Here is a 26,713-nt window from a genome sequence, read left to right on the forward strand (position 1 = left end):
CACTGGGTGCAACCCATGGGGAACAAGCAGAAGCAGGACTGGGCGTCACTTCACCCTGGAAGTGCAAGGATCCAGGGAACTCCCTCCCCCAGCCAGCTAGGGGAAGTGGTGAGGGACTGTGCTACCCGCCCTGAGTACTATGCTTTTCTCATGGATTTTTGCAATCCGCAGATCAGGAGATTCCCATGTGAGCCTACACCACCAGGGCCCTAGGTTTCAAGCACAAAACTGGGTGGCTGTTTGGGCAGACACCGAGTTGCAGGAGTTTTTTCGTACTCCAGTGGCACCTGGAACTCCAGCGAGAAAGGAGAACCGTCCACTCCTCTGGAAAGGGGGATGAACCCAGGGACCCAAGAAATCTAGCTCGGCAGGTCCCACTCCCATGGAGCCCAGCAAGCTAAGAACCACTGGCTTGAAAGTCTTGCTGCCAGCACAGCAGTCTGGACTTGACCTGGGATGACAGAGCTTGGTGGGGGAAGGAGCAACCGCCATTACTGAGGCTTTAGTAGGTAGGTAGTTTTCCCCTGACAGTGCTAAGGAGACTGGGAGGTTCGGACTGGGCAGAGTCACCACAGCACAGCAAAGTGGCTGTGGCCAGACTGCTTCTCTGGATTCCTCCTCACTGGGCAGGACATCTCTGCAAGATATGCAGCAGTTCAGTCAGGAGCTTACAGAGAAAACTCTCATCCTGGTGGGACAGAGCACCTGGGGGAAGGGATGCAGTCGCAGCTTCAGTGGACTTAAATCTTTCCCGCCTGTCAGCTCTGAAGACAGCGGCTGATCTTGACAAGGGGGAATTCTCCCAGCACAGTGCACCAGCTCTGCTAAAGGACAGACTGTCTCCTCAAGTGGGTCCCTGATCCCCATGCCTCCTGACTGGGAGAGACCTCCCAATAGCGGTTGACAGACACCTCACACAGGAGAGCTCTGGCTGGCATCAGGCTGGTGCCCGTCTGGGACAAAGTTTCCAGAGGAAGCAGCAGGCAGCAATCTTTGCTGTTCTCCAGCCTCCACTGGTAATACCCAGGCAAACAGGATCTGCAAACTGCAGCAGACCTGCAGAAGTCCAGCAAACTGCAGCAGACCTGCAGAAGACGGACCTGTTAGAAGAAAAACTAACAGAAAGCAACAACATCAACATCAACATAAAGAACCATCCCCTAAAAAACCCCATCCAAAGATCATCAGCCTCAAAGATCAAAGGTAGGTAAATCCACAAAGATGAGGAAAAGTCAGCACAAAAATGCGGACAATTCCAAAACCCAGAATGACTTTTCTCCTCCAAATGATCACAACACCTCTTCAGCAAGGGCGCAAAACTGGACAGAGAATGGGACTGGGGAAGTGACAGAAGTAGGTTTCAGAAGGTGGGTAATAACAAACTCCTCTGAGCTAAGGGAGCATGTTCTAACAAAGCAAAAAAGCTAAGAACTTCTGATAAAAGGTTATTACAGGAACTGCTAACTAGAATAACCAGTATAGAGAGGAACATAAATTCCATGTGATACGCCTGCTCCCCCTTTGCCTTCCACCATGATTGTAACCTTCCTGAGGCCTCCCCAGAAGCCGAGCAGATGTTAGCAACATGCTTCCTGTAAAGCATGCAGGATGATGAGCCAGTTAATTAAATCTCTTTTCTTATAAATTACCTAGTCTCAAGTATTTCTTCATAGCAACGTAAGAATGGCCAAATACAAATAGTATTATGAACAACCTTATGTAATATTTTTTCCTAAGAGTACTTTTATATATAAAAGCACTTTTAAGAACATTATGCAGCCGGGCGCGGTGGCTCAAGCCTGTAATCCCAGCACTTTGGGAGACCGAGACGGGCGGATCACGAGGTCAGGAGATCGAGACCATCCTGGCTAACACGGTGAAACCCCGTCTCTACTAAAAAAATACAAAAAACTAGCCGGGCGAGGTGGCAGGCGCCTGTAGTCCCAGCTACTCGGGAGGCTGAGGCAGGAGAATGGCGTGAACCCGGGAGGCGGAGCTTGCAGTGAGCTGAGATCTGGCCACTGCACTCCAGCCTGGGTGACAGAGCGACACTCTGTCTCAAAAAAAAAAAAAAGGGCCGGGCGCGGTGGCTCAAGCCTGTAATCCCAGCACTTTGGGAGGCCGAGACGGGCGGATCATGAGGTCAGGAGATCGAGACCATCCTGGTTAACACGGTGAAACCCCGTCTCTACTAAAAAATACAAAAAAAACCTAGCCGGGCGAGGTGGCAGGCGCCTGTGGTCCCAGCTACTCGGGAGGCTGAGGCAGGAGAATGGCGTAAACCCGGCAGGCGGAGCTTGCAGTGAGCTGAGATCCGGCCATTGCACTCCAGCCTGGGTGACAGAGCGAGACTCCGCCTCAAAAAAAAAAAAAAAAAAAAAAAAAAGAACATTATGCACTATACTACACAAGTATAAAAAAACTATTATTATATATGATAGGTCCTCCTCCTTCAATCACTCAATAGCACCAGTATTAATTCAGTCACTGTTAAATTATATGCCTTCTTAAATTACAAATACATAACCTCCAACTTTCAGTCATTCACTTAGATACTTGTCTACTTTAAAGTAAATAAATAGCAATTTACACGGTTAATCATAAACCAAATAATTTGAAATAATAACAAAATACAGTCTATAACCAAAAGATGCTTATATCCTAGTTGACTGAAACTATTTTATATAGTATTTGTGAAATAAAGTAAAATAAATTGTTTAGGAAGTCTCATGAGATTTATTTATAAAAAAAAATCATAAACCAGGCACAGTGGCTCACTCCTGTAATCCCAGCTCTTTGGGAGGCCAAGGTGGGTAGATCTCTTGAACTCAAGAGTTCAAGACCAGACTGGGCAACACGGCAAAACATCATCCCTAAAAAATAAACAAAAATGGCCAGGCATGGTGGCTCACACCTGTAATCCCAGCATTTGGGAGGCCAAGGTGGGAAGACCACTTGTGGTCAGGAGTTCGAGATCAACCTGGCCAACATGGTGAAAACTTGTCTCTACTAAAAGTACAAAACATGAGCCAGTGTGGTGGCACACACCTGTAATCCCAGCTACTCGGGAGGCTGAGGCAGGAGAATCGCTTGAACCCAGGAGGCAGAGGTTACAGTGAGCCGAGATTGTGCAACTGCACTCCAGCTTAGGTGACAGAGTAAGACTCCATCTCGAAATAATAAATAAACAAAAATTAGCCAGCGTTGTGGCACATGCCTGTGGTCCCAGCTAGTTGGAGGGCTGAGGTGGGAGGATCACTTGCGCCTAGGAGGCAGAGACCGCAGCGAGCTGAGATCATGCCACTATACTCCAGTCTGGGCAACAGAGTGAGACCCTGTCTCAGAAAAAAAAAATCACATGTGATTCCCATTTTACTGACAAATCATGTAGAAAGACAACACATAATAATTTAAATTCCTTTACAATAAACAAAGAGTAAGCCCACTATTCCATGTAGTTTGAATTTAATCCTTTGAAGAAAAAAAAGAACCTGGAAAATCAAAGGCCAATCAGTTAGGGCTTATTAAGTTTATTTTGGTGATATATACCACTGTGACAGTTGACCTATATTTAATATTACTAACCAAATAGCTTTTATTTAAGAGTATTTCAACATCTAGATAAAATTCTGACCTAACAATCACATTTTCAATGCAGCGGTCAGGTAGTCACTTAATATTATATGATAATTTCTATTCTATTCTTGGATACGAATACAAATACACACACAGATATAGACACATACAAACACACAAACATGTTTTCACAGAAAAAGATGTTTTCCTAAAACAGTACAGATGTTTAGGAATTCTACTCAAGAGTAGAGATACTTAGAAATTCCATATGAAGAAAAGTTATATTACATTAATTAACTGATTATATTGAGTTAGAATTACCTTGATTGATTTTCTAATGTTAAACCCACCTGACATCAATTGTATAGTCTTTTATATTTTATCTTCTTAAAATCTTGCTACGTCTGGTTAGCTAATATTTTGTATAGTATTTTTGCATATATATTAATAACTGAGACTAGCTATAATTATCTTTTCTTGTATCCTTGTCAGTTTGGTATCAATATTATGTTATCAAGATGTTTCCATTCTCTAGAGGAGTTTACATAAAACTGGAATTATTAGCTCCTTGAATGTTTCTTTTATTCATTGGTAAAACAATATGGGCCAGCAATTTTGACACCAACTCAATCTATGTAATGATTACCATACTATTCAGCTTTCCTATTTTCTACTTCTTCTTAAGTTAGATGGAGAAAGAGGAAGGACTGTATCTAGCCAAACAATCCTATGGTAAAGATAATGGTTGAAAAGCCTCACCCAGACACTCAAAGTTTCTAGGAAACTTTTTAGTCCTTCACTCTTAAAATGAGAAAACATGATATTTTAAAAAATTCTCCAACATGAAGATAAAATCTAAATCAAATAATGGCAAAGAGGGAGGGGCAACCTAAGATAAACAGATATTTAAAAACAAGAAAACTTCAAAATATCCTCAAAGAACATAAGCAGTTCCAGAACAGCAGATAAAGTACCACCAAAAATCCTTTCCTTCATAAAAGCAACAAGAACACTGGCAAAAATTATCTGAATCTAATTTCTCATTAACTCTTTAAATTAACCAAAACCTTGCAGTAATCCAAAAAGCATTTACTCAAGGAAACCGTTGAATCTCAGTAAGAGCAGTGAGATTTGTGGCATTTTAACTTGTACTATACTCATCCCCTCCCCACCAGCTCCTGAAAGCCTCAAAAATCAACTGCCTCAGAATAGTAGTAGCTTATGGAATCCAGCAGCCTAGCCAGCACTGTGGGGAAGGAGAGAAGAACAGGGTTGGAGCTCCCCAAAAGCCCCAGCCACAGAGAAACAGGCATATATATAGCCTTTGAAAAGCTCTGACATATTCCTGGCATCCAGAAAACCATTCAAGTGCAAGGCTATACTATGCCTAGTCCCTGAGAAGGCCCCACTCTCTCATCTCTGGCTGACCTTGAGCCTCTGTGCAAGTAGGAAGTGAAGGCTAAGCCAGAGTTTTAATCAGCCCACAAAAGCATTGAATGCATACTCCAACATACAGAAAGAAACCACTCAGCAAAGGCTAGAAGACTTATTTGTTCACAGCATTTAAGAAAATCTTCTGTCCGTTCATTAGCTGACCATCTACAAACAGGTAGAGATCTCATTGGCCACAACTGACAAAGAATACACACTTCATAGATTTTGACCAGAAAAGTCACAATCAACAACATAAAAAGGTGTTCAACATCATTAGTCATTAGAAAAATGCAAATCAAAACCACTTGTTTTTATTAGGCTTTCTTAAATGTATATATACATAACATTTATTTCAATGTTTAATATGAGTGTTTTGGGTCTTTATTTGGAAGTTTAGTGATTTTTTTTTCTACCAGAAATATGCTTCAAGAACTTAACTCATTTATATCAATTAACCTATGCTAAAACTGGTTTCATTCTACGTCATTCACTTAAAGTCACAATTCCAAAGAACCTATGAATGATGTTAAATAAGGACTTCTATTTCATGCCACTAAGACGGTTATCATCAAAAAGACTGATGAAAACAGGTGATGGCAAAGATGTAGAGAAACTGGAATTCTCAAACATTACTCATACTGTCATTCAGCAGCATTAGAAAACAGTCCATCAGTTCCTCAAAAAGCTAACCGTAAGATTACTATTTGACCCAGAAATTCTAATACTGCGTATATACCCAAGAGAACAGAAAATCTATGTCAACACAAAAATTTGTATATAGAACCCCCAACAAAATAGTCTACGGCATTTAATAAATCTCAAATAGGCAACAGGGCCTAGGGCCGCCCACCACATCAGCTAAGCATCTACCATCCTGTCACCATTATATAAACCTGCAGAAAAGTGTTAAATACAGAAGTTCAGTCCTCAAACAGATGTTCAGAGGGAAAAACAAACTAGTAAGAAAGGTAAGAACTCCAACTCTTTTTATAAATAGAAGATCAAAATAAAGCCACCAAAGTATCAGGAAATTGCAAAGAATGGCATGGAAACTATGCAAATATGCAAACTATTCAAAAGAAAGAAAGAGAAAAAATAACAAAGGCAGAAATGAACAAAACACACAAAAGACAATGTGCCCAACCAAGAAAATCATCAAAGCTCAAGAACAGGGGCACATTCAACACAAAAGTTAAATTACTTCTAATACTAAAAACATTTGGTAAAACCAGAATTCAAATATGAGATGAAAAGTGAGACTGCAGTTCTATGAGAAGATCATAAGTTAAAAAGAACACCAAGAGGAGACCACTAGTTAAACAGATCTGATTAAACATAGCTAAGCATCTTTCCTAAAATGCCACTTAAATGAAAGTAAAAAATAAAAAAAAATAAAAACAAATGGCAGAAACAATGAATGGTGGAGAAAATGACAGACAACAAAAGATGTCAGAAGCAAATTTGGAAGATAGAAAGCAAACGGACAAGTGATAATGACTTAGGTTTCAGCTTTTTCACCTTTTCTAAATGTGTAAAAAGGGAGAAGCCTAGTAGCAAGCTGATTTACAGCCACAAAAGCTCAGAAATTGGAGGCACAATGTCTTAGTCCATCCAGCCTGCCATAACAAGATACCATAAACTAGGTAGCTTATAAAAAACAGAAATGCATTTCTCACAGTTCTGGAAGATGGAAAATGCAAGATCAAGGTGTTGGCAGATTCAATGTCTGGCAAGAGCCTACTTTCTAGTTTATAGAGGATGCTTTCTAGCTGTGTCCTAACACAGTGGAAGGGAAGAACTCTGGTTCTTCAGTCCCTTATAAAGGCACCAATTCTACTTAAGGTTTCCACCATCATGACCTAATAATCTCCCGAAGACCCCACCTCCTAATACCATTACAACAGTGATTAGGTTTCAACATACAGATTTAGGAGGGACACAAACATTCAGACCCTAGTAAAACAGCTAACTCTGAAGCCAAGCTATATAGTAAAAATGAATACAGGAGCATTGCTGGGAGCCTCTATAACCAGTACTTTATACTCTTGGGTTGCCTCTGCCAGCTCCCTCCCTGAAAAATTCCCCTCCATATCCTGGAAAAAGGGAAGGAGTTTACAAACTAGAGAGATTGATCAAAAGAGGTTCTGAGCATATGAAAAGCAAACACAACTGGAGGTTGGGGTAAGACACCTTATTAAAAATGAGATTAAGCAAAATCTGCAGAGTGGGCAGTTAGACCTCACAGTGCCCTGAACACTGACTCCTACACTCACAGCAATATAAGGAGGAGACTAAAGATTTCTTTCTAGGAAAACAACCAGGCTAAGAAAAAAGACATCGTAAGGTTCCCCAATTCAATGCAAGGGTTCCATATCCAAAGAGCTTCTTCTCAGCTTTTTAGTGCCTCATTCTTAAATATAAACACACAGTCTAGAATCACTGGACATTTGAGGAAAGGTTCTTGTATTAGGCTGTTCCCGCATGGCTATAAATACCTGAGCCCGGGTAATTTATAAAGAAAAGGGTTTAATTGGCTCACAGTTCTGCAGACTGTACAGGAAGCATGATGCTGGCATCACTTGGCTTCTGGGGAGGCCTCAGGAAACTTATAATCATGGTAGAAGGTGAAGGGGGAGCAGGCACGTCACATGGCCAGATCAGGAGCAAGACAAAGGAGGCACTACACACTTTTAAATGACCAGATCTTGTGAGAGCTCATTCATTATCATGAGGATAGTACCAAGAGGAATGGTGCTAAGCCATTCATGAGAAATGTGCCCCCAAGATCACCTCCCACCAGGCCCTATTTCCAACACTGGTGATTACATTTCAATATGAGATTTGGGCAGAGACACACATCCAAACTATATCACTTCTCATGTGAAACTCAGAGGCTACTACAAAATGAGGCCAAACACTCATAGAAAATAAAGACCAGGCCAGGCACAGTGGCTCACACCTGTAATCCCAGCACTTTGGGAGGCCAAGGTGGGACAACCACTTGAGTCTAGGAGTTCAAGACCAGACTGGGCAACACAGTGAGACTCTATCTCTACAAAGAATAGAAAAAAGTAGCCAGGTGTGGTGGTGCACATCTGTAGTCCCAGGTACTCGAGAGGCTGAGGTGGGAAGATGGCTTGAGAACAGGAGGTTTAAGCTGCAGTGAGCCATGAGTGAGCCATGCATTTCCAGCCTTTGCAGCAGAGCAAGACCCAGTCTCGAAAAGAAGACAAGACCATCAAGGTAGGGGTAGGGGGAAAAGCACCTTCAAAATAAGTATGACTTATACACTCAAAGAGTTAAATTAAGACATTACAAACATGAAACAAGGAGAATATACTAAGAAAGGTATCATCAAATAACAACGATGACCTCTTAGAAATTAAAAACCCAAAAGATGAAATAAAATGTAACAGAAAGGCTGCAATACAAAATTGAGAAAATCTCTCAGAAAATAAGAGTAAAAATATTAAAAGATGGACAATAAAAGAGATAAGCATTATAAGGATGTCAACTTTATGTCAAATTGATATATAAATGCAATCTAATTTTAATCAAAATTACAGCAAGGTCTCTTGATGGAATATAATAAGCCATTTCTCAAACTCACATAGAGAAGTAAAAGGCCAAGAATAACCCCTTCCCCACCCCTAAAAGTAATAAGAATAAAGACAGAGGAACTTTCTCTACCAGATATCAAGACTTTTTCTAAAGGTATAGTGAATAAAACAATTTAGTACTGCTGCAGAAACAAACATGCAAGTGAAACAGAACAGAGTACCCAGGAACAAAGTCTTAGATATGAAAAAACTTGATGTATAATGGAAATGACATTATAAATCAATATGTGGTAAAAGAACAGACAATTGAATAGCTAGTACAGGGACACTTGGCTATCTATTTGGAAAAACAAAATTAGATCCCATCTCATGCTACATACACATTCTCTTTATGACTTTGGGTTATGTAAGACAAAACAATCACTACTATAAAGAAATATACTGATAAACTCAACTACATTAATTTTTAAAACTAGGCCAGGTGCGGTGGCTCACGCCTGTAATCCCAGCACTTTGGAAGGCCAAGGCGGGTGGATCACCTGAGGTCAGGAGTTCAAGACCAGCCTGGCCAACATGGTAAAACCCTGTCTCTACTAAAAACACACAAAAAAAATTAGCTGGGCATGGTGATGGGTGCCTGTAATCCCAGCTCCTCAGGAGACTGACACAGGAGAATCGCTTGAACCTGGGAGGCGGAGGTTGCAGTGAGCCAAGATCACACCACTGCACTCCAGCCTAGGTGATAGAGTGAGACTCCGTGTCCAAAAAAAAAAAAAAAAATTAACTGTTCATCATATACAATGTAAACTGCCTCTCTGTCTCTACAAAGAAGAAAAAGATGTTTGCAAAAGGAATATACATAACCAAGGGTTAGTTACCAAATACATTAGAAAAAAAAAAAACCTTTTTTTTTTTTTTTTTTTTGAGACAGGGTCTCACTCTGTAGCCCAGGCTGTGATCACAGGACAGTACAGCCTTGATCTCCCAGGCTCAAGCAATCCTCTCACCTCAGCCTCCCTAGTAGCTGGGATCACAGGTGTGTGCCACTATGCCTGGTTAATATATACATTTTTTTTTTCATTGAGATAGTGTCTCTGTTGCCCAGGCTGGTCTCGAACTCCTGGGCTCAAGCAATTCTCCCACCTCGGCCTCCTAAAGTGCTGGGATTACAGGCAGGAGCCACCATCCCCAGCCAAAAGCTCCTGTTAAACAGTAAAAATATACCCAAAAATCCAAAAGAAAAAAGGCAAAAAAATATAAACTGGCACTTACAAAAAAGAAATATGAATGGCCAATAAACATAACATGGTCAATGTCAAGGAAGTGGAAATGTAAGCAAGAATGAGATACAATTTCACACATACCCTATTTCAAAAGAAATTAAGTCTGAAAAATACCAAGAGGCTGTGAAGAAGAAGAAATTCTTCTTTGAAATTGTTATACCCACTTAAGAAAACAATTTGGCACATGTTTTATACACACTAAACACATACCCACATAAAAAGATTTAATGTTCATGGAATCACTGTCTGTAATAATTTAAACTTGGAAAGAACTTAAATCTCAATGTCAGTGTTATGATTTGAATGTTTGTCCCTTCCAAATCTCACATTGAAATGTAATCCCCAATGTGACAGTATTGAGAGGTGGGGCCTTTAAGAGAGGACTGGGTCATGACAGCTCTGCCCTTGTGAATGGGTTAATCCATTCATGGATTAATGGATTAATGGGTTATCATGGGAGTGGAACTGGTGGCTTTACAAGAAGAGACCTGAGCTGGCATGCTCAGCCCACCACCATGCGATGCCGGTGCAGCCTTTGACCTCTGCAGAGTTTCCACCAGCAAAAAGGCCTTCGTCAGATGCAGTCCCTTGACATAAGATGTCTCAGTCTCCAGAACTGCAAGAATAAATTCCTTTTCTTTATAAATTAACCAGCTTCATGTATTCTGTTATAAGCAACAGAAAATGGACAAGGCAGTCAGGTACTGAGTAAATTATGGCACATGCACAAGATAAAATACTATACAGCAGTCAAATTGAATGAACAGAAGCTATTTTATTAACTTTAACAAACTTCAAAAATACAAGTAGGCCAGGCATGGTGGCTCACACTTGTAATCCCACCACTTTGAACGGCCAAGGCAGGTGGATCACTTGAGCTCAGGAGTTTGAGAACAGATTGGCCAACATGGCAAAACCCCATCTCTACTAAAAATGCAAAAATCGGCCAGGTGTAGTGGCATGTGCCTGTGGTCTCAGCTACTCAGGAGGCTGAGGTGGGAGGATTGCTTGAGCCCAGGAGGCAGAGGTTGCAGTGAGCCGAGATCGGACCACTGCGCTCCCGCCTGAGTGACAGAGTGAGACCTTGTCTGGGAAAAAAAAAAAAAAGTGAAAAATATAAGTTGGACAAAGAAGCATCCTGTATGATATTCTAATGTACATCCTAAAACAAAAAATAATACAATGTACTGTCAATGTATACAGACAGAAAATTAAACACCAACTTCAGAATGGTAGTTATTATTTTGGGGCTGAAGTGGTGGCAGGATGGGGAAGTGATTCAGAATTGTCTTCAATGATACAACAATTTACTGTTTGTTTCCAGTTCAAGTAGACGTAACAAACACTAACATGATCTAGGTGGTGAGTATTTGTTACATTAATGGTATTGCTGGTTATACTGGGCATTGATTATATATAAATCCCTGGGGGGGGTTGTATGTTCAAATATTTGCTTTAAGCTTATGGTTTTATCAATATAAATTCTGAGATGCACTGTAACACACAAGAAAATCCCCAAAAAATCAAAAAAAAATACCTCATGCAATTTACAGAAAAACTTGCCTCCATCCCAAATAAATGTAACTTTAAAATTTCTGTTACAGAACATATTTTCTAATCAAACCAAAAGCTACCTGCATCCTTATTTATGTGTGTGAAATAAAATCATATTAAGGACATTGGAAATTGAGGACGTTTCTTCTTTTTTCCACTAGAGGGGGATGTTGAACTTAAAATATTTTAAAATGAGGCTTGCTTTTAAACTGACATTTAACATCAAAGGAAACTTACATTTGGCTGTTAGAAAATAAACTTGCTTTCTTTCCATATCTTCCAGAAACACAGCCCAAAAAGTATAATTCTTTATATATACTTATATAAACAACATTTCTCAAAATCCAAAATACGGTTCCGTTCCAATTCTGAAGAATTACACTAGTTAGAAAAATATCAAAGCTAAATATACTCCTCTTTTGTAGCTTATAAAATACATCAATATAGCTAACCACAACCTTAATCTATTACAAGATTATCTCCTGAAAGACCCAGAACAAGTTCCTCTTTTCTATGTCCCCAAGGCCAGCAAAGTTATACAAATAAAAAGTGTTTGTTGCTGTAGAGTATAAACTGGTGCTTTGTATAATATGTATCATAATTGTGAACATAGGCTTGTAGATGCAACAATTATATTTCTAGGCATTTACACAGAAGAATCATTTGTATGACTGCTCAAAGATATGGACAAGAATCTTAGTGAATCATTAATTGGAGCTAAAAATTTTTAAAGAAGTAAAATGTACATCAATAAGAGACTGCTGAAATACAATATTCCCTCTTATCTGCAGTTTCATCTTCCTTCCCTTTCAGTTCCCCTGAGTCAACCGAGGTCCAAAAATAAGTGAATACAGTACAATAAGATATTTTGAGTGGGAGAAAGACACATTCACATTACTTTCATTATAGTATCTTGTTATGATTGTTCTATTATTACATTGTTAATCTCTTACTGTGCCTAATTTATAAATTAAAGTTTATCATAGGTATGTGTGTGTATAGAAAAAAACACAGCATATCTGCAGTTTCAGGCATCCACTGGTGTCGTGTAACATATGCCCCACAGGTAAGGGAGAGGCTACAGTATGTTAGGAAAATCCACATGACAGAATGCCACACAAATACTAAAAGAATAAGGTATGAACATCAAAAGATGGATGCAAAGTATTATTAAGGTATATCATTTTATTTATGTAAAAACATAATGCTTCTATATCCTGACATGAGGAGTGAAATCAGAGGTGAAAGGGGCAAGACCCTTACTTTCTTGCTTTTAAATTTCCCTAAATTAGGGGATTTATTTATTTATTTGTTTTTTGACAAGAGTCTCACTCTGTCGCCCAGGCTGGAGTGCAGTGGTGTGACCTCAGCTCACTGCAACCTCCACCTCCTGGGTTCAAGCAATTCTCCTGCCTCAGCCTTCTGAGTAGCTGGGATTACAGGTGCGTGCCACCACGACCAGCTAATTTTTTGGTTTTTGGTTTTTGGTTTTTCAGTAGAGATGGGTTTTCACCGTGTTAGCCAGGATGGTCTCAATCTCCTGACCTCATGATCTGCCTGCCTCAGCCTCCCAAAGCGCTGGGATTACAGGCATGAGCCACTGCGCCCAGACAAATTAGGGGCATTTTTATAACGAAGTTATCAGTGGCAGAGTCCTTTTCTATGCCATTTGTTAATAGGATAGCAGTACATAGTTTTCCAGAAGAAAAGAAATGCTCCTTGCTGCCCTTGATTATTTAAGGTAAACTTTCTTAAGGTGTTTCCCTGTCATACATGTTAACATATGTTAATGTGTTACATAAATAAAATTATAAGCCAGGTGTGGTGGCTCACTCCTGTAATCTCAATACTTTGGGAGACTGAGGCAGAAGGATCACTTGAGCCCAGGAATTCAAGACCAGCCTGGACAACACAGGAAGACCCCCATCTCTACAAAAATTTTAAAATAAGCCAGGCTTCGTGGCACATGCTTGTGGTCTCAGATACACAGGAGGCTGAGGTAGGGAAAGGCTGCAGTGAGCTGTGATAGTCCCGCTGCACTCCAACCTGGGCAACAGAGCGAGACCTTGTCTCAAAAATAGAAAGTAATAAAACAAAATAAAATTATATTCCTAATATTTTGCATCCATCTGTTGATGTTCATATCTTATTTCTGTGTATTTGCATAGTATTCTGTTATATGGATATTCCTAAAAACACTTTCGTTTCACGTAACTTCCTCCAAGTTGTCACTACATCACAATCATACTTACTAGGTCAGCTTTTGATATGTTGCACCCCCATCCCTAGATTGTCTTAAGGCCTCTCAGACCATGCCTACTAAGGCTGGTCTGATAACTTTCTTCACTGCCTCCCTGCTCTTTCTCCTCTTTCTTTAGTTCATGGAATTATTTTCAAGCTACACTTCCCATACCATCACAAACTCCCCCATACTTCAGTCACTAGATACATACACCAAACTTAGTCAATGAATAAGGAAAGGATAACTGTATTTCCTGGTTGAGGTATAGAATTTTGGATATGAAATAAATATGAAAACATATATATTCATCTTCTAAATGTTTTCAATCCCACTGATAAAGTATACAGTGAAATTAAAGGGAAAAATGAAAAAGGAGGAACATGATAGTTTAGAAACAAAGCTTTACCATTGCCTATCCCACAACAGAAAAGCTTGTGGCAGGACAAAGATTCCATGACAAAATCGCCATAAGCAATTGCAACAGACGCAAAAATTGACAAATGGGATCTAATTAAAAACTCAAGGGCTTCTGCACAGCAAAATAAACTATCATCAGAGCAAACAGGCCACCTACAAAATGGGAGAAAATTTTTGCAATCTATCCATCTGACAAAGGTCTAACACCCAGAATCTACAAGGAAATTAAATGAATGTACAAGAAAAAAACAAACCACCCCATCAAAAAGTGGGTAAAGGACATGAACAGACACTTCTCAAAAAAAAGATATTCATGCAGCCAACAAACATGAAAAAAAGCTCAACATCACTGATCATCAGAGAAATGCAAGTCAAAAATCACAATGAGATACCATCTCAGGCCAGTCAGAATGGCAATTATTAAAAAGCCAAGAAACAACAGATGCTGGCGAGGTTGCAGTGAAAGAGGAATGCTTTTACAGTGTTGGTGGGAATGTAAATTAATTCAACCATTGTGGAAGACCGTGTGGCAATTCCTCAAAGACCTAGAACCAGAAATACCATTTGACCCAGCAATCACGTTACTAGGTATATACCCAAAAGAATATAAATCATTCTACTGTAAAGACACATGCACGTGTATGTTCACTGCAGCACTATTCACAATAGCAAAGAGACAGAATCAACCCAAACGCCCATCGATGATAGGCTGGATAAAGAAAATGTGCTGTATATACACCATAGAATACTATGCAGCCATAAATGAATGAAATCATGTCTTTTGCAGAGACGGATAGAGCTGGAAGCCATTATCCTCAGCAAACTAAGGCAGGCACAGAAAACCAAACACCCCATGTTCTCACTTGTAAGTGGGAACTGAACAATGAGAACACATGGACACAGGGAGGGGAACAACACACACTGGGGCCTGTCAGGGGTAGAGTGAGGGGAAGGAGAGGATTAGGAAAAATAGCTATGCATGCTGAGCTTAATACATAGGTGATGGGTTGACAGGTGCAACAAACTACCATGGCACATGTGTACCTATGTAACTAACCTGCACATCCTGCACATGTACCCCTAAACTTAAAATAAATCCCAGCACTTTGGGAGGCCGAGGCAGGCGGATCACAAGGTCAGGAGATCGAGACCATCCTGGCTAACACAGTGAAACCCCGTCTCTAATAAAAATACAAAAAAAAATTAGCCGGGCGTGGTGGCGGGCGCCTGTAGTCCCAGCTACTCGGGAGGCTGAGGCAGGAGAATGGCGTGAACCCAGGAGGTGGAGATTGCAGTGAGCCCAGATCATGCCACTGCACTCCAGTCTGGGCGACAGAGCAAGACCCCGTCTCAAAAAATAAATAAATAAAATAAAAATAAATAATTTAAAAATTAAATAAGGCTGGGCAGGATAGCTAACGCCTGTAATCCCAGCACTTTGGGAGGCCAAGGCGGCGGATCACCTGAGGTCAGGAGTTTGAAACCAGCCTTGCCAACATGGCAAAGCCCCTCTCTACTAAAAATACAAAAATTAGCTGGGCGTGGTGGTACATGCCTATAATCCCCGCTACTCAGGAGACTGAGGCAGGAGAATCGCTTGAACCCAGGAGGCAGAGAGTGCAGTGAGCTGAGATCGCATCACTGCATCCCAGCCTGGACAACAGAGAGAGAGACTCTGTATCAAAAAAAAAAAAAGAAATGAGAAACACTATCTTAAAATGACGTAACTTTTTAGATAACACCAATAAGAATTCACTCACGTTAATATTCCAGAGAAGGACACCTCTATTTAGTGCTCCAATCCCCGAGAAAGAAAAAGAACATGGCATAAAATTGAGGTTTTCTTTTTATAGTGGGTCTGAATTCTAAAGCCCAGATGAGAGAAATATTATAACAAGTTTTGTCTATTAAAGATGAGGTTTCACTGAGAAGGTTTAAAAAAAGGCCGGGCGCGGTGGCTCAAGCCTGTAATCCCAGCACTTTGGGAGGCCGAGACGGGCGGATCACGAGGTCAGGAGATCGAGACCATCCTGGCTAACATGGTGAAACCCCGTCTCTACTAAAAAAATACAAAAAAACTAGCCGGGCGAGGTGGCGGGTGCCTGTAGTCCCAGCTACTCGGGAGGCTGAGGCAGGAGAATGGCGTAAACCCGGGAGGCGGAGCTTGCAGTGAGCTGAGATCCGGCCACTGCACTCCAGCCTGGGCAACAAAGTGAGACTCCGTCTCAAACAAAAAAAAAAAAAATGGTTTAAAAAAAAGGACTTATTTAAAAAACTGAATTCTCTTAGAGAGCTACACAAAGAGAACACTATAAGATACTAACACCTAATTATAGTATGTAAAGCTGAACCCATCAACAGCCAAAAGAAACGTTCACTCTATCCCTCAGGTTGTTTTTAAAAAACGTTTTTTTTTTTAACACAAAGTCACACTAGTTTCTTAAGATTGATTTATGGCTGAGCACGGTGGCTCACGCCTGTAATCCCAGCACTTTGGGAGGCCGAGGTGGGCGGATCACAAGGTCAGGAGATCGAGACCATCCTGGCTAACAGAGTGAAACCCCGTCTCTACTAAAAATACAAAAAAATTAGCCGGGCGTGGTAGCAGGCGCCTGTAGTCCCAGCTACTTGGGAGGCTGAGGCAGGAGAACGGCATGAACCCAGGAGGTGGAGCTGGCAGTGAGCCGAGACTGCGCCACTGCACTCCAGCCTGGGTGACAAAGGAAGACCCCATCCCAAAAAAAAAAAAAAAAAAGATTGATTTATAAAAGGAAAAGCTATTTTCTTTCATTAACAAAAAAAGACAAGAAATTGAGAAACAGAGTTCTAAACATTCTAGTTACAAAATACAATAAAATTTACCTTTCTAAAGCAGCCAAGGAAGATACTATTCGTAGTAACCAGGGAGCATATTCCTGCATTTTTCTGTACACATCATAACGAAAGACAAATGCCTAATTTTAAATTCTTTTAGTACTTCATATATAAACTTTGGTATAACCACTATGTTTCATTTAGGATTTACAGGACTGATCAAGAAACTAGACCAAAATCACATCATCCACATATTTATACACAGGCCTTTGAATTACATTTTATAAATTCAGACCTCTGGCTGAGTGTTTAGAAATAAAAGGGCTATTTTAATTTACTTTATTTTGCTTGTTTATTCCAAGTAGCTTTAAGACACTTATCAACAGCTTAAATATCATGTGCTCTGCAAAGTCTTCCTCAGTCTCCTAGATAGCTAATCAACTTCTCTTTTGTGGTACTACAGCATTTTATTTAAAATTTTATCACATAATATTTACTCTTTTTACATGTCCCTGCATTGAAATATCTTCCAGGACAGAAACCAGGTCTTAATCAGTTTTATAGCCTCAGAAGCCAGAGCAGTAACTCAGTAAGTACTTAAAGAATGAATGAACGAGCAAATGAACTAATGAACTAATTAACTACACAAACTACAAACAGAATACAAGAGGTCTAAAGTGTGGTTATACTGTTCTTCCAGATTCTACAGAAGAGGTGACTGGGAAGAAAAGCACTGCACAAAGACCAAAGGTTTGGAAAAACTGTGGTTTCATTGGTATTTTCAATACTGACATATACAACAAATTCAGTATTTCCACTGTTCACTACTAGCTTTTACTCTTAAAAAAATTAAGTGGTTTTGGCCGGGCGCGGTGGCTCAAGCCTGTAATCCCAGCACTTTGGGAGGCCGAGACGGGCGGATCACGAGGTCAGGAGATCGAGACCATCCTGGCTAACACGGTGAAACCCCGTCTCTACTAAAAAAGACAGAAAACTAGCCGGGCGAGGTGGCGGGCGCCTGTAGTCCCAGCTGCTCGGGAGGCTGAGGCAGGAGAATGGCGTGAACCCGGGAGGCGGAGCTTGCAGTGAGCTGAGATCCGGCCACTGCACTCCAGTCTGGGCGACAGAGCGAGACTCCGCCTCAAAAAAAAAAAAAAATTAAGTGGTTTCTATTCTCTGCATATTTTTGGTCAACTTGTGTGTTGCAAAGTTGTTTGTGACACACAATTACTCCAAAACGTATTATATGTGGGTATTTTTCATTCTTGTGAAAAATGCATATCTTTGACATCTATATAAAGGTTATTTCAATTTGTCATTTTGTGTAGAAAAATTACATAAAACACATTGTGTTATCACAAAATAATTAGAAGAAGTGATGAAAATACCTTTGAAATTTTAAGTTAGTTGATTCATGGATTTTTTTCTTAAAGAGGATTAACTTCACAAATTTCCTTTAAAACACACGATAACACAATAGTTTTGAGTTTCTCCTACCTCTCCTTCAAAATAAATACATATAATCTCCTGAAAAAATGCAAAGTACACTGGAGAATCCAGAGAGCTGTAGTCTTTTCCCACATTAATCATTCGGCCTATAACCTGAGTCAGTAACTTCCAAATCTCCATCTGCTCATGTATAAAGGGGATTAGATGTAATCAGTAATTTTCAAATTGGACTACAGAAGCCTCAGGGATTCTGCGTGTTTCAGGGATGGAGGAATACAGGATAATTAAGAATTTGTACTTCTTAAAAAGAGTTCAAAAATTACTACATTATATGATTTGTAAGGATTCTTTAACATCCAGAATGCTATTACTCTATTTCTTTATCCTATTCAAAACAGCTATGTCTCACATTTTAAATTGGAAAAATAAAATACCAAATATATATACATCCTTCTTAAAAATCACATAATGTATGCAATGGAAATCACTGTGGTATCTGTTGGTAATAGTTGCCCTATTGTCATGTAACAGCAAATGAAACATGGCCTTCCAGAATCAAAACTAGAAATTATTTTCCCTTTGAGCAAGTCAATTATCCCACTAATGTAATTTTGAATATCACCAGCATTAAAAATATATATTTAAGGAACTGAATTATTATTTTTAAAATACCTGTACTATAAATTGTAATTCTCTTCTTTCTGCTTCCCATTGTTCTTCTTGTAATCTAAACTCCTCCAACGCTGTCTCCCTGATATGAGACTCTATCTCATTCTTCTCCTGTTGATGTTTTTCCAATGCTTCCTTTACATAAATAAAATTTTGCTTTACTATTAGATCAATAAAAGTTATCTTTCTTCCTTCATCCCCAGTTTAAATGTACAAAGAGGCTCTCCTTACCTATAGATGTTAAAACTCATCATAATTCATGTTAAAATCATTAATAAGGCCGGGCGCAGTGGCTCAAGCCTGTAATCCCAGCATTTTGGGAGGCCGAGACGGGCGGATCACGAGGTCAGGAGATCGAGACCATCCTGGCTAACACGGTGAAACCCCGCCTCTACTAAAAAAATACAAAAAAAAAACTAGCCAGGCGAGGTGGCGGGCGCCTGTAGTCCCAGCTACTCGGGAGGCTGAGGCAGGAGAATGGCGTAAACCCAGGAGGCGGAGGCTGCAGTGAGCTGAGACCCGGCCACTGCACTCCAGCCTGAGCGACAGAGCGAGACTCCGTCTCAAAAAAAAATTAAAAAATCATTAATAAAACTATAATTTGATCATCAGAATGTAGATCTGAGTAAGAAGCTATGGTTATTTAAACAACAGGTTATACCTTGTTTATATAGGCATATAGTTACCTATTACCTATATATAAGTACATATAAGCAACAGGCTGTATATACCTGTTTATGTAGGCATATATTTTTCTGAAAAATGTAACTTCAGAGGTTTGAACAAAATATCAATATATGATATCATGATATCATATGATAGATATAAACAAAGTAAATTCCATTTAATATGGAAATAGCTACCTGTGATCAAAATGTCTGGATGATCCCTGATAATTTATATATAAATTTGACACAGAACAATGTATTTCCAAAAGCGAAAAAGGGGCGAAGAAAAGAATTTTGTGCAACAAATTAGGATAAGGAAACTCTAGAATGTTAAAAATGTGAAAAGCAAAAAACAAAAAATTTAAGTACGGGCTGTAATTTCTAGTTCTATAGATAAACAATACTTGAAAAAAAACATTTCCTTTTGGGTTTTCCAAGGTGTACTACATTTGCAAGATCTAATTTGGTTCAATATCCTAAAAACATAAAATGCAATTTGCTGAGAAGCCCAATTTTCTAACTACAGGGTTTAAAATCGAGTTCCCATTAACAGAAAAAAAAGTCTATGGTTTACAAGCATGAGAAAGAAAGTCTCTCATGTCCATATAATGGGAGCAGGGATCTGTCTAACAAATATTACCCTCCTGACTTATAGAAAGCTTTCATAAAGAGCCTTGAGGCGTTTTTCCCCCCAAGGGCTAAATAGTGACTCAGATTCAACTCCAAACTGTCCCACGGGTCTCTGTGCAGATTAGTTTAAAGCCAATAGCCTAAAATCAAAGCACAGTTCTCCTAAGTAGCTAACTGAGATCAGATCAAAATCTTCTACCTTGAGGTGCAAGCTGATTGGCTGAAGAAATGCTACCACCATCACCCTCCTCTCCACATAACTCCAAAACATGGTATGTGGGGAAGGTTATACAGGCCCATCCAAGGACTTGTAATATCAACTACCACCAAAACCTCCCCCATTCACACACTAATGGAGCCCTTCTGCATGCCAGCCCGTGTTCCAGGGTCTAGCAATACAGTAGTAAACAAAAGAGACAAACTATGACCACTGATGTGGAAGAAATCAAAAGTAAATTTGCTGACAATGACAACATCTGGGAACGACTGTGCAAAAACTTTTACAGTTTGTAAATGCTTTTGTATAATTAACTTTTAGTAAAGACACATTTCCAGAATTCAAAAAAGCCATTTACACCAATGGTAGAGGTAGAACATTTTTATCACAGTTTTTTTTTTCTTTGTTTTGTTTTGTTTGTTTTTTAGGGGGAGACAGGGTCTCACTATATTGTTCAGGCTGGAGTACAGTGGCTATTCATAGGCCCAATCATGGTACACTGTGGCCTCAAATTCCTGGCCTCAAGTGATCCTCCCACCTCCAACCTCCCTACTAGCTGGAACTACAGGCATGTACCACCATACCTGGGTTTGTCATGTAATTTTTTTTTTTCATTTAAACTGTTACTTCAAAAAAAATGGCAAATATAGACAACTCAAAATCTACCTTTTAAGTCACTGGCAACTTCAACCTTATACCACTTTTACTTTAGGGAGTAAAAAGGGAACAAAAAAATGAGGGAATAAATAGCTCACAATTTTAGTAAAAGTTAAATATGTTACATATCATGTCTATACAGAACATGCTCTATATAGATAATGAAGCTCATATAAACATACAAATATTTTTCTATATTTATTGTATATTCAGACCAAAATCCAGTGCCCATGTTTCTAAAATTTCAAATTTTCATGTCGCTACACAAAACACTGTAGATTCTTACCTTCTTACAATACGCCCATATAAGTGCTTTGTTGGCTTTTAACGTTTGATTAGTGACCACAAACCATTTTTCACCCCAAAAAGTATACCTATTAATATACTAAGAAAGCGATCAGCAAAAATGCCCCTAAAAAAGAAAAAATGGGAGGGAGGAAGGAAGGAGGAAGGAAAAAGGAAGAAAGGAAATCCAGTGTAACTTCAAGTAATGTACAACACATCTCGGTGAATATTACATATAGGAAAATTCCTTTATAAAAACTATTTTACCTGTAGAGTTTTCTCTAGTCTGCTTTTTTCTTTCATAAGTAAATCATATTCTCGATTGCAATTTTGGATCATATTGTCTCTTTCCTCCAAATCATGTTCAAACCTTCTGCATTCTTCTTTCCATTTTTGCTGAGAAGTCTGAAATGCTTCCTCAATTTCATTTGTCTTTGCTTGCAGTTCTGAATTTTGTGCTATTAAGAATAGAATAACAGGTACATTTACAACCATGAATTAAATAAGAAGGAGCCCCAAAACCTAGGCATTGGAGTTGACATCATTTACAGCATGATCTTAGGATAAAACAATTAACCTTTCCAGTCCAGCAAACTCTTGAAAAGTTCACAGTCTCTAAACCAATCTATTCTACAATTTTTCAATCTCTTCTTCCCCTTCAGACAATGATGATTTTGCTATGAAACAGTGTGACATATTTCTGATGGCATATCCAAGTTTAGGTGCACTTCTAGCACCGGCTGCAACTCTATTGGTTTTTGTCCTATTCAAGAAAACAAACCAGCTGAGTGTGGTGGAGCACACCTGTAATCCCAGCTACTCTGAAGGCTGAGGTGGGAGGATCACTTGGGCCTAGGAGTTGGGAGACCTCCTCTCAGATTTTTAAAAAAAAAAAGAAAAGAAAAGAAAAAGGAGAAGAAGAAGAAAGAAAAATCAATTTTTAAGACTGCAATATATAGGGCAAGTTTTTAAAAACAGTAGATTACAAATTTTGATATTTGACTATTGACAACAAACTAGTTGTGGCACATCTTACACAAGCGTCACAAAGCTGAGGCTGGAAACCACTGCCCCAGCCCTTAGAACTGTAGCTATTTACTTTGCCAGATTTCGGTGCAACTCACCTCTTACCCTATTACCTCAACAATAACCAACACCTATCAACACACTACCACTGCTGCTCTGTTTCAGCACCTAGAAAAGAAGGAAATGCTTCCAGGTCTGGCTCTATCACCTGCCACCTGATTAAACCTCTGTGATTCTCTGAGTCTCACTAGGAATAAGAATGTCCCTAGTTAAGTTTTTGTGAAGATAAAATGAGGAAATGTTTATAAAAACGTGTTAAAAAACGTAGCCACAGCTACATTAGCAGTAGTATTTCTAAATTTTATTTACTTGCATTATGAATGAATCATATATTCAAAACATTCAAAATACAAAGGTATAAAAGGTGCAAAAGGAAATACATTAAAAGTCCCCCTCCCATTCAGCTGCCATCTCCAGAAGACATTCTTCCATGGTCTTTCATCCAACATTGCAGGAAAGTAGTTTGAGGCCATTTTGACTCCTGATCCTTTGCATTTGATCTCTTTTTCTTTTCTCTTGAAAGCTTTAGAATCTTCTCTTTGTCTTTATTTTTCTGAAATTTCGTAATGCTATGCCTTCAGTAGGTCTACTTCTTTCCATACGGTAAATATTCGATAGGCTCTTTCAATCTGGAAATTCATATCCTTTAGTTCTGAGATGTTATCTTGAGTAATTTCATTGATGATTTATCATACATTTTTGTTTTCTCTCTTACCTCTTTCACTATTCCCTATTATTCAAATTGGTTCTCAAATTTTTTCATCTCTTCTCTCCTATTTTTCTACCTCTGTCTTTTTAATTTCTGGGAGGTTTCTTCCATCTTCATCTTCCATTGCTTCTAGGGACATTTTTCATTTCTGCCTTCACATTTTTAATTTGTTAATTTTTTTCAAGCCAAACTGTATCCAACTTTATTAACTATATTTTTCACAAACAATAATGGTATTGCAGGCAGGTATTTCAGTTAACAGTATACAACTTTTAAACTCCCTCCCCTTCAAAGGACTACCAAAATCAGAAAGCCACTATAAACCCATTACTGGGTATATACCCAAAGGATTATAAATCATGCTGCTATAAATCCATCATGCCACATGCACACGTATGGTTACTGCGGCACTATTCACAATAGCAAAGACTTGGAATCAACCCAAATGTCCATCAGTGACAGACTGGATTAAGAAAATGTGGCACATATACACCATGGAATACTATGCAGCCATAAAAAAGGATGAGTTTGTGTCCTTTGTAGGGACATGGATGCAGCTGGAAACCATTCATTCTTAGCAAACTATCACAAGAACAGAAAACCAAACACCGCATGTTCTCACTCATAGGTGGGAACTGAACAATGAGATCACTTGGACTCGGGAAGTGGAACATCACACACCGGGGCCTATCACCGGGAGGGGGGAGGGGGAGGGATTGCATTGGGAGTTATACCTGATGTAAATGACGAGTTGATGGGTACTGACGAGTTGATGGGTGCAGCACACCAACATGGCACAAGTATACATATGTAACAAACCTGCACGTTATGCACATGTACCCTAGAACTTAAAGTATAATAATAATAATAAATTAATTTAAAAAAAAAAAAACCCAATGAAGTCCTCATTTGATGTTCTGAACAGGGAAAGTTTAGAGTGGGGGTTGACATTTCACATTAACATGTTGTTTAACAACTTTTCACCAGCCGACTCTGACTTTTAGGAAGTGAAATGAAAATGGCAGAATTTATCTAAAGATCTACGATCTAAAAACAGAAGCGCTGCTATTTTGAGGCATGCCATCTCAGTGGTGTCACTGGAAAGTCCAGATTGCCTGATACACTGACAACCAATTACCGGGAGTCAATCCCAAGAGATGTCTGGGCTTAAGGGAGTTAAGTCTATGCTGAAGGTGGAAGGGAGAAGAGGACATAAAAACAAATTTGTTTTTCCACACTACAAGGTGTTTGTGCCAAGGTGGCTATGTGTGTCAACATCAGGGAATCTCTCCTCCTGGGAGCCAAGAGGAAGTCTCTCAAAACTAGAAGGGAAAGGTGTTTTCCCCACATCAATCCACTTCGGAGACATTCTATTAGTAACACAAGTCCCTTCCTCAAAAAACGACGTGTTCTGTGGGGCAACAACATAGCTTTAAATAAAAAAATACAACAAAGCCTGCATTTTCATAAAACTTGGTTGAAAAATATTTCAAACTGTATAGTCACCAAAAGTACACAGTTATCAAAAATGCACACATTTCACTTGGCATCTCCAGCACCCTGAGCTTTCTGTGCCTGGTCTGTTTTGGCATCTCCATTTCCTGCAGGATTCTTCCCCTCCTTGTAAGTGTCAGCTTTTCTCTTTGGGTACCTTTTCTCCCTTCTTTGCAGGGGAAAAGAAGACTTTTTAGGCTTGGGCTCTGGCTGTGAAGGAGCAGGTTTAGCAGACAACCTTGCAGATCTTCTCTGTAGCTTGGCTTTATCTCCTGTAGCATCCTCTTCAGACTTTCTCTTGGGCATGGTGGCGATGCCGGTAAGACGTAGCACCAGATGCAGAGATATAATGGCGTGTGGGCTTTGGTCAGTCCGAGAGTCCTTCTTGCCTCTTCTTCACACTGCTTCCATATTTTTAATTTCTTTTTTTTTTTTTTTTTTTTTTTTGAGACAGAGTCTCACTTTGTCACCCAGGCTGGAGTAGAGTGGCACAATCTCAGCTCACTGCAACCTCTGCCACCCAGATTCAAGCGATTCTCCCGCCTCAGTCTCCCAAGTAGCTGGGATTACAGGCACTTGCCATCGTGCCCAGCTAATTTTTGTATTTTTAGTAGAGACAGGGTTTCACCATGTCGGTCAGGCTGGTCTTGAACTCCTGACCTTGTCATCCACCCGCCTCAGCCTCCCAAACTGCTGGGATTACAGGCGTGAGCCACCGCGCCTGGCCTCATATTTTTATTTTCTAAGAGCTTTCATTTTTTATAACATCTGGTTCTTACTTTATAGATGAAATACATTCTTTCAGTTCTGAAGAAATTAATGCTACTTGTTTTAAATGTTCTCCCTGCAGAGCCTCTGTTTCTTCTAAGTTGATTTCTTCTCTCCATTTTAGAGGGTTTCCTCATATATCTGATAACTTGGTTGTCTACTCTCATTAAAAATGAGAAACTAAGCCAGGCACGGTGGTTCACACCTGTAATCCTAGCACTTTGGGAGGCCGAGGCGGGTGGATCACTTGGGGTCAGGAGTTCAAGACCAGCCTGGCCAACATGGTGAAACCCCGTCTCTACTAAAATACAAAAATTAGCTGGGCGTGGTGGTGTATGCCTGTAATCCCAGCTACTCGGGAGGCTTAGGAAGGAGAATCCATTGAACTCGGGAGGCAGAGGTTGCAGTGAGCCAAGATCACGCCACTGTACTCCAGTCTGTGAGTGAGACTCCCTCTCAAAAAAAAAAAAAAGTGAGAAACTATAAATGTAGTACAGTTTATACATTAATATACCCACCACCTAGAATCTGAGCTTCAAGGTAGAAGTTAACAACTTTCATCTTCACTGGAGAAGGATCTGGATGGCTCATTTATTGGGAAACCTCCAACATCAGTATCATTAGGTTTTTCCTCCTGGCTTTGTATTAGTCCATTTTTTTTTTTACAAAGACATACCCTACACTAGGCAATTTAAAGAAAGAGGTTTATTGGACTTGCAGTTTCATGTGGCTGGGGAGGCCTCACAATCATGGCAGAAGGCAAGGAGAAGCAAGTCATATCTTATGTGCATGGCAGCAGGCAAAAAGAGAGCTTGTGTAGAGAAACACCCATTTTTAAAACCATCAGATCTCATGAGACCCACATCACAAGAACAGCATGGGAAAGACCCGCCCCGATGATTCAATCATCTCCCACTGGGTCCCTCCCATAACACGTGGGAATTATAAGAGCTACAAGATGAGATTTGGGAGGGGACACACAGCCAAACTATATCAGCTTGGTCAGGTGATACACAGAAGAGTCCTCCAACATCTGGCATAGAGTGTAGAAATGCAAGTGTTAGCTTTTGGGGAAGTCAACATACAAAGGAAGTTGGGGGCTGAGCATGGTGGCTCATACGTGTAATCCCAGCACTTTGGGAGGCCAAGGTGGGAGGATTGCTTGTGGCCAAGGGTTTGACACCAGCCTGGTCAACATGGC

At 39.8% G+C, this 26,713-nt stretch overlaps 1 protein-coding gene across 2 annotated transcripts in view; it reads right to left on the minus strand.

The window, feature by feature from the left end:
• The window catches only part of CCDC171 (coiled-coil domain containing 171), a 398,142-nt gene that overhangs the window by 344,085 nt on the left and 27,344 nt on the right, over positions 1 to 26,713 (minus strand). The window contains exons 5-7 of one of the 2 annotated variants that reach the window (XM_025359528.1): positions 26,031 to 26,194; positions 21,723 to 21,913; positions 19,002 to 19,133 (exon numbers count right to left, since the gene is read on the minus strand). In XM_025359528.1, the coding sequence (XP_025215313.1) occupies positions 19,002 to 19,133; positions 21,723 to 21,913; positions 26,031 to 26,103 (396 nt within the window). In that variant the 5' untranslated portion in view covers positions 26,104 to 26,194. The remainder of the gene's footprint in view (positions 1 to 19,001; positions 19,134 to 21,722; positions 21,914 to 26,030; positions 26,195 to 26,713) is intronic. The other variant, XM_025359526.1, reaches the window with a different exon arrangement.

The sequence above is a fragment of the Theropithecus gelada genome, chromosome 15 (assembly GCF_003255815.1).
Source record: "Theropithecus gelada isolate Dixy chromosome 15, Tgel_1.0, whole genome shotgun sequence".
Lineage (NCBI taxonomy): Eukaryota > Metazoa > Chordata > Mammalia > Primates > Cercopithecidae > Theropithecus > Theropithecus gelada.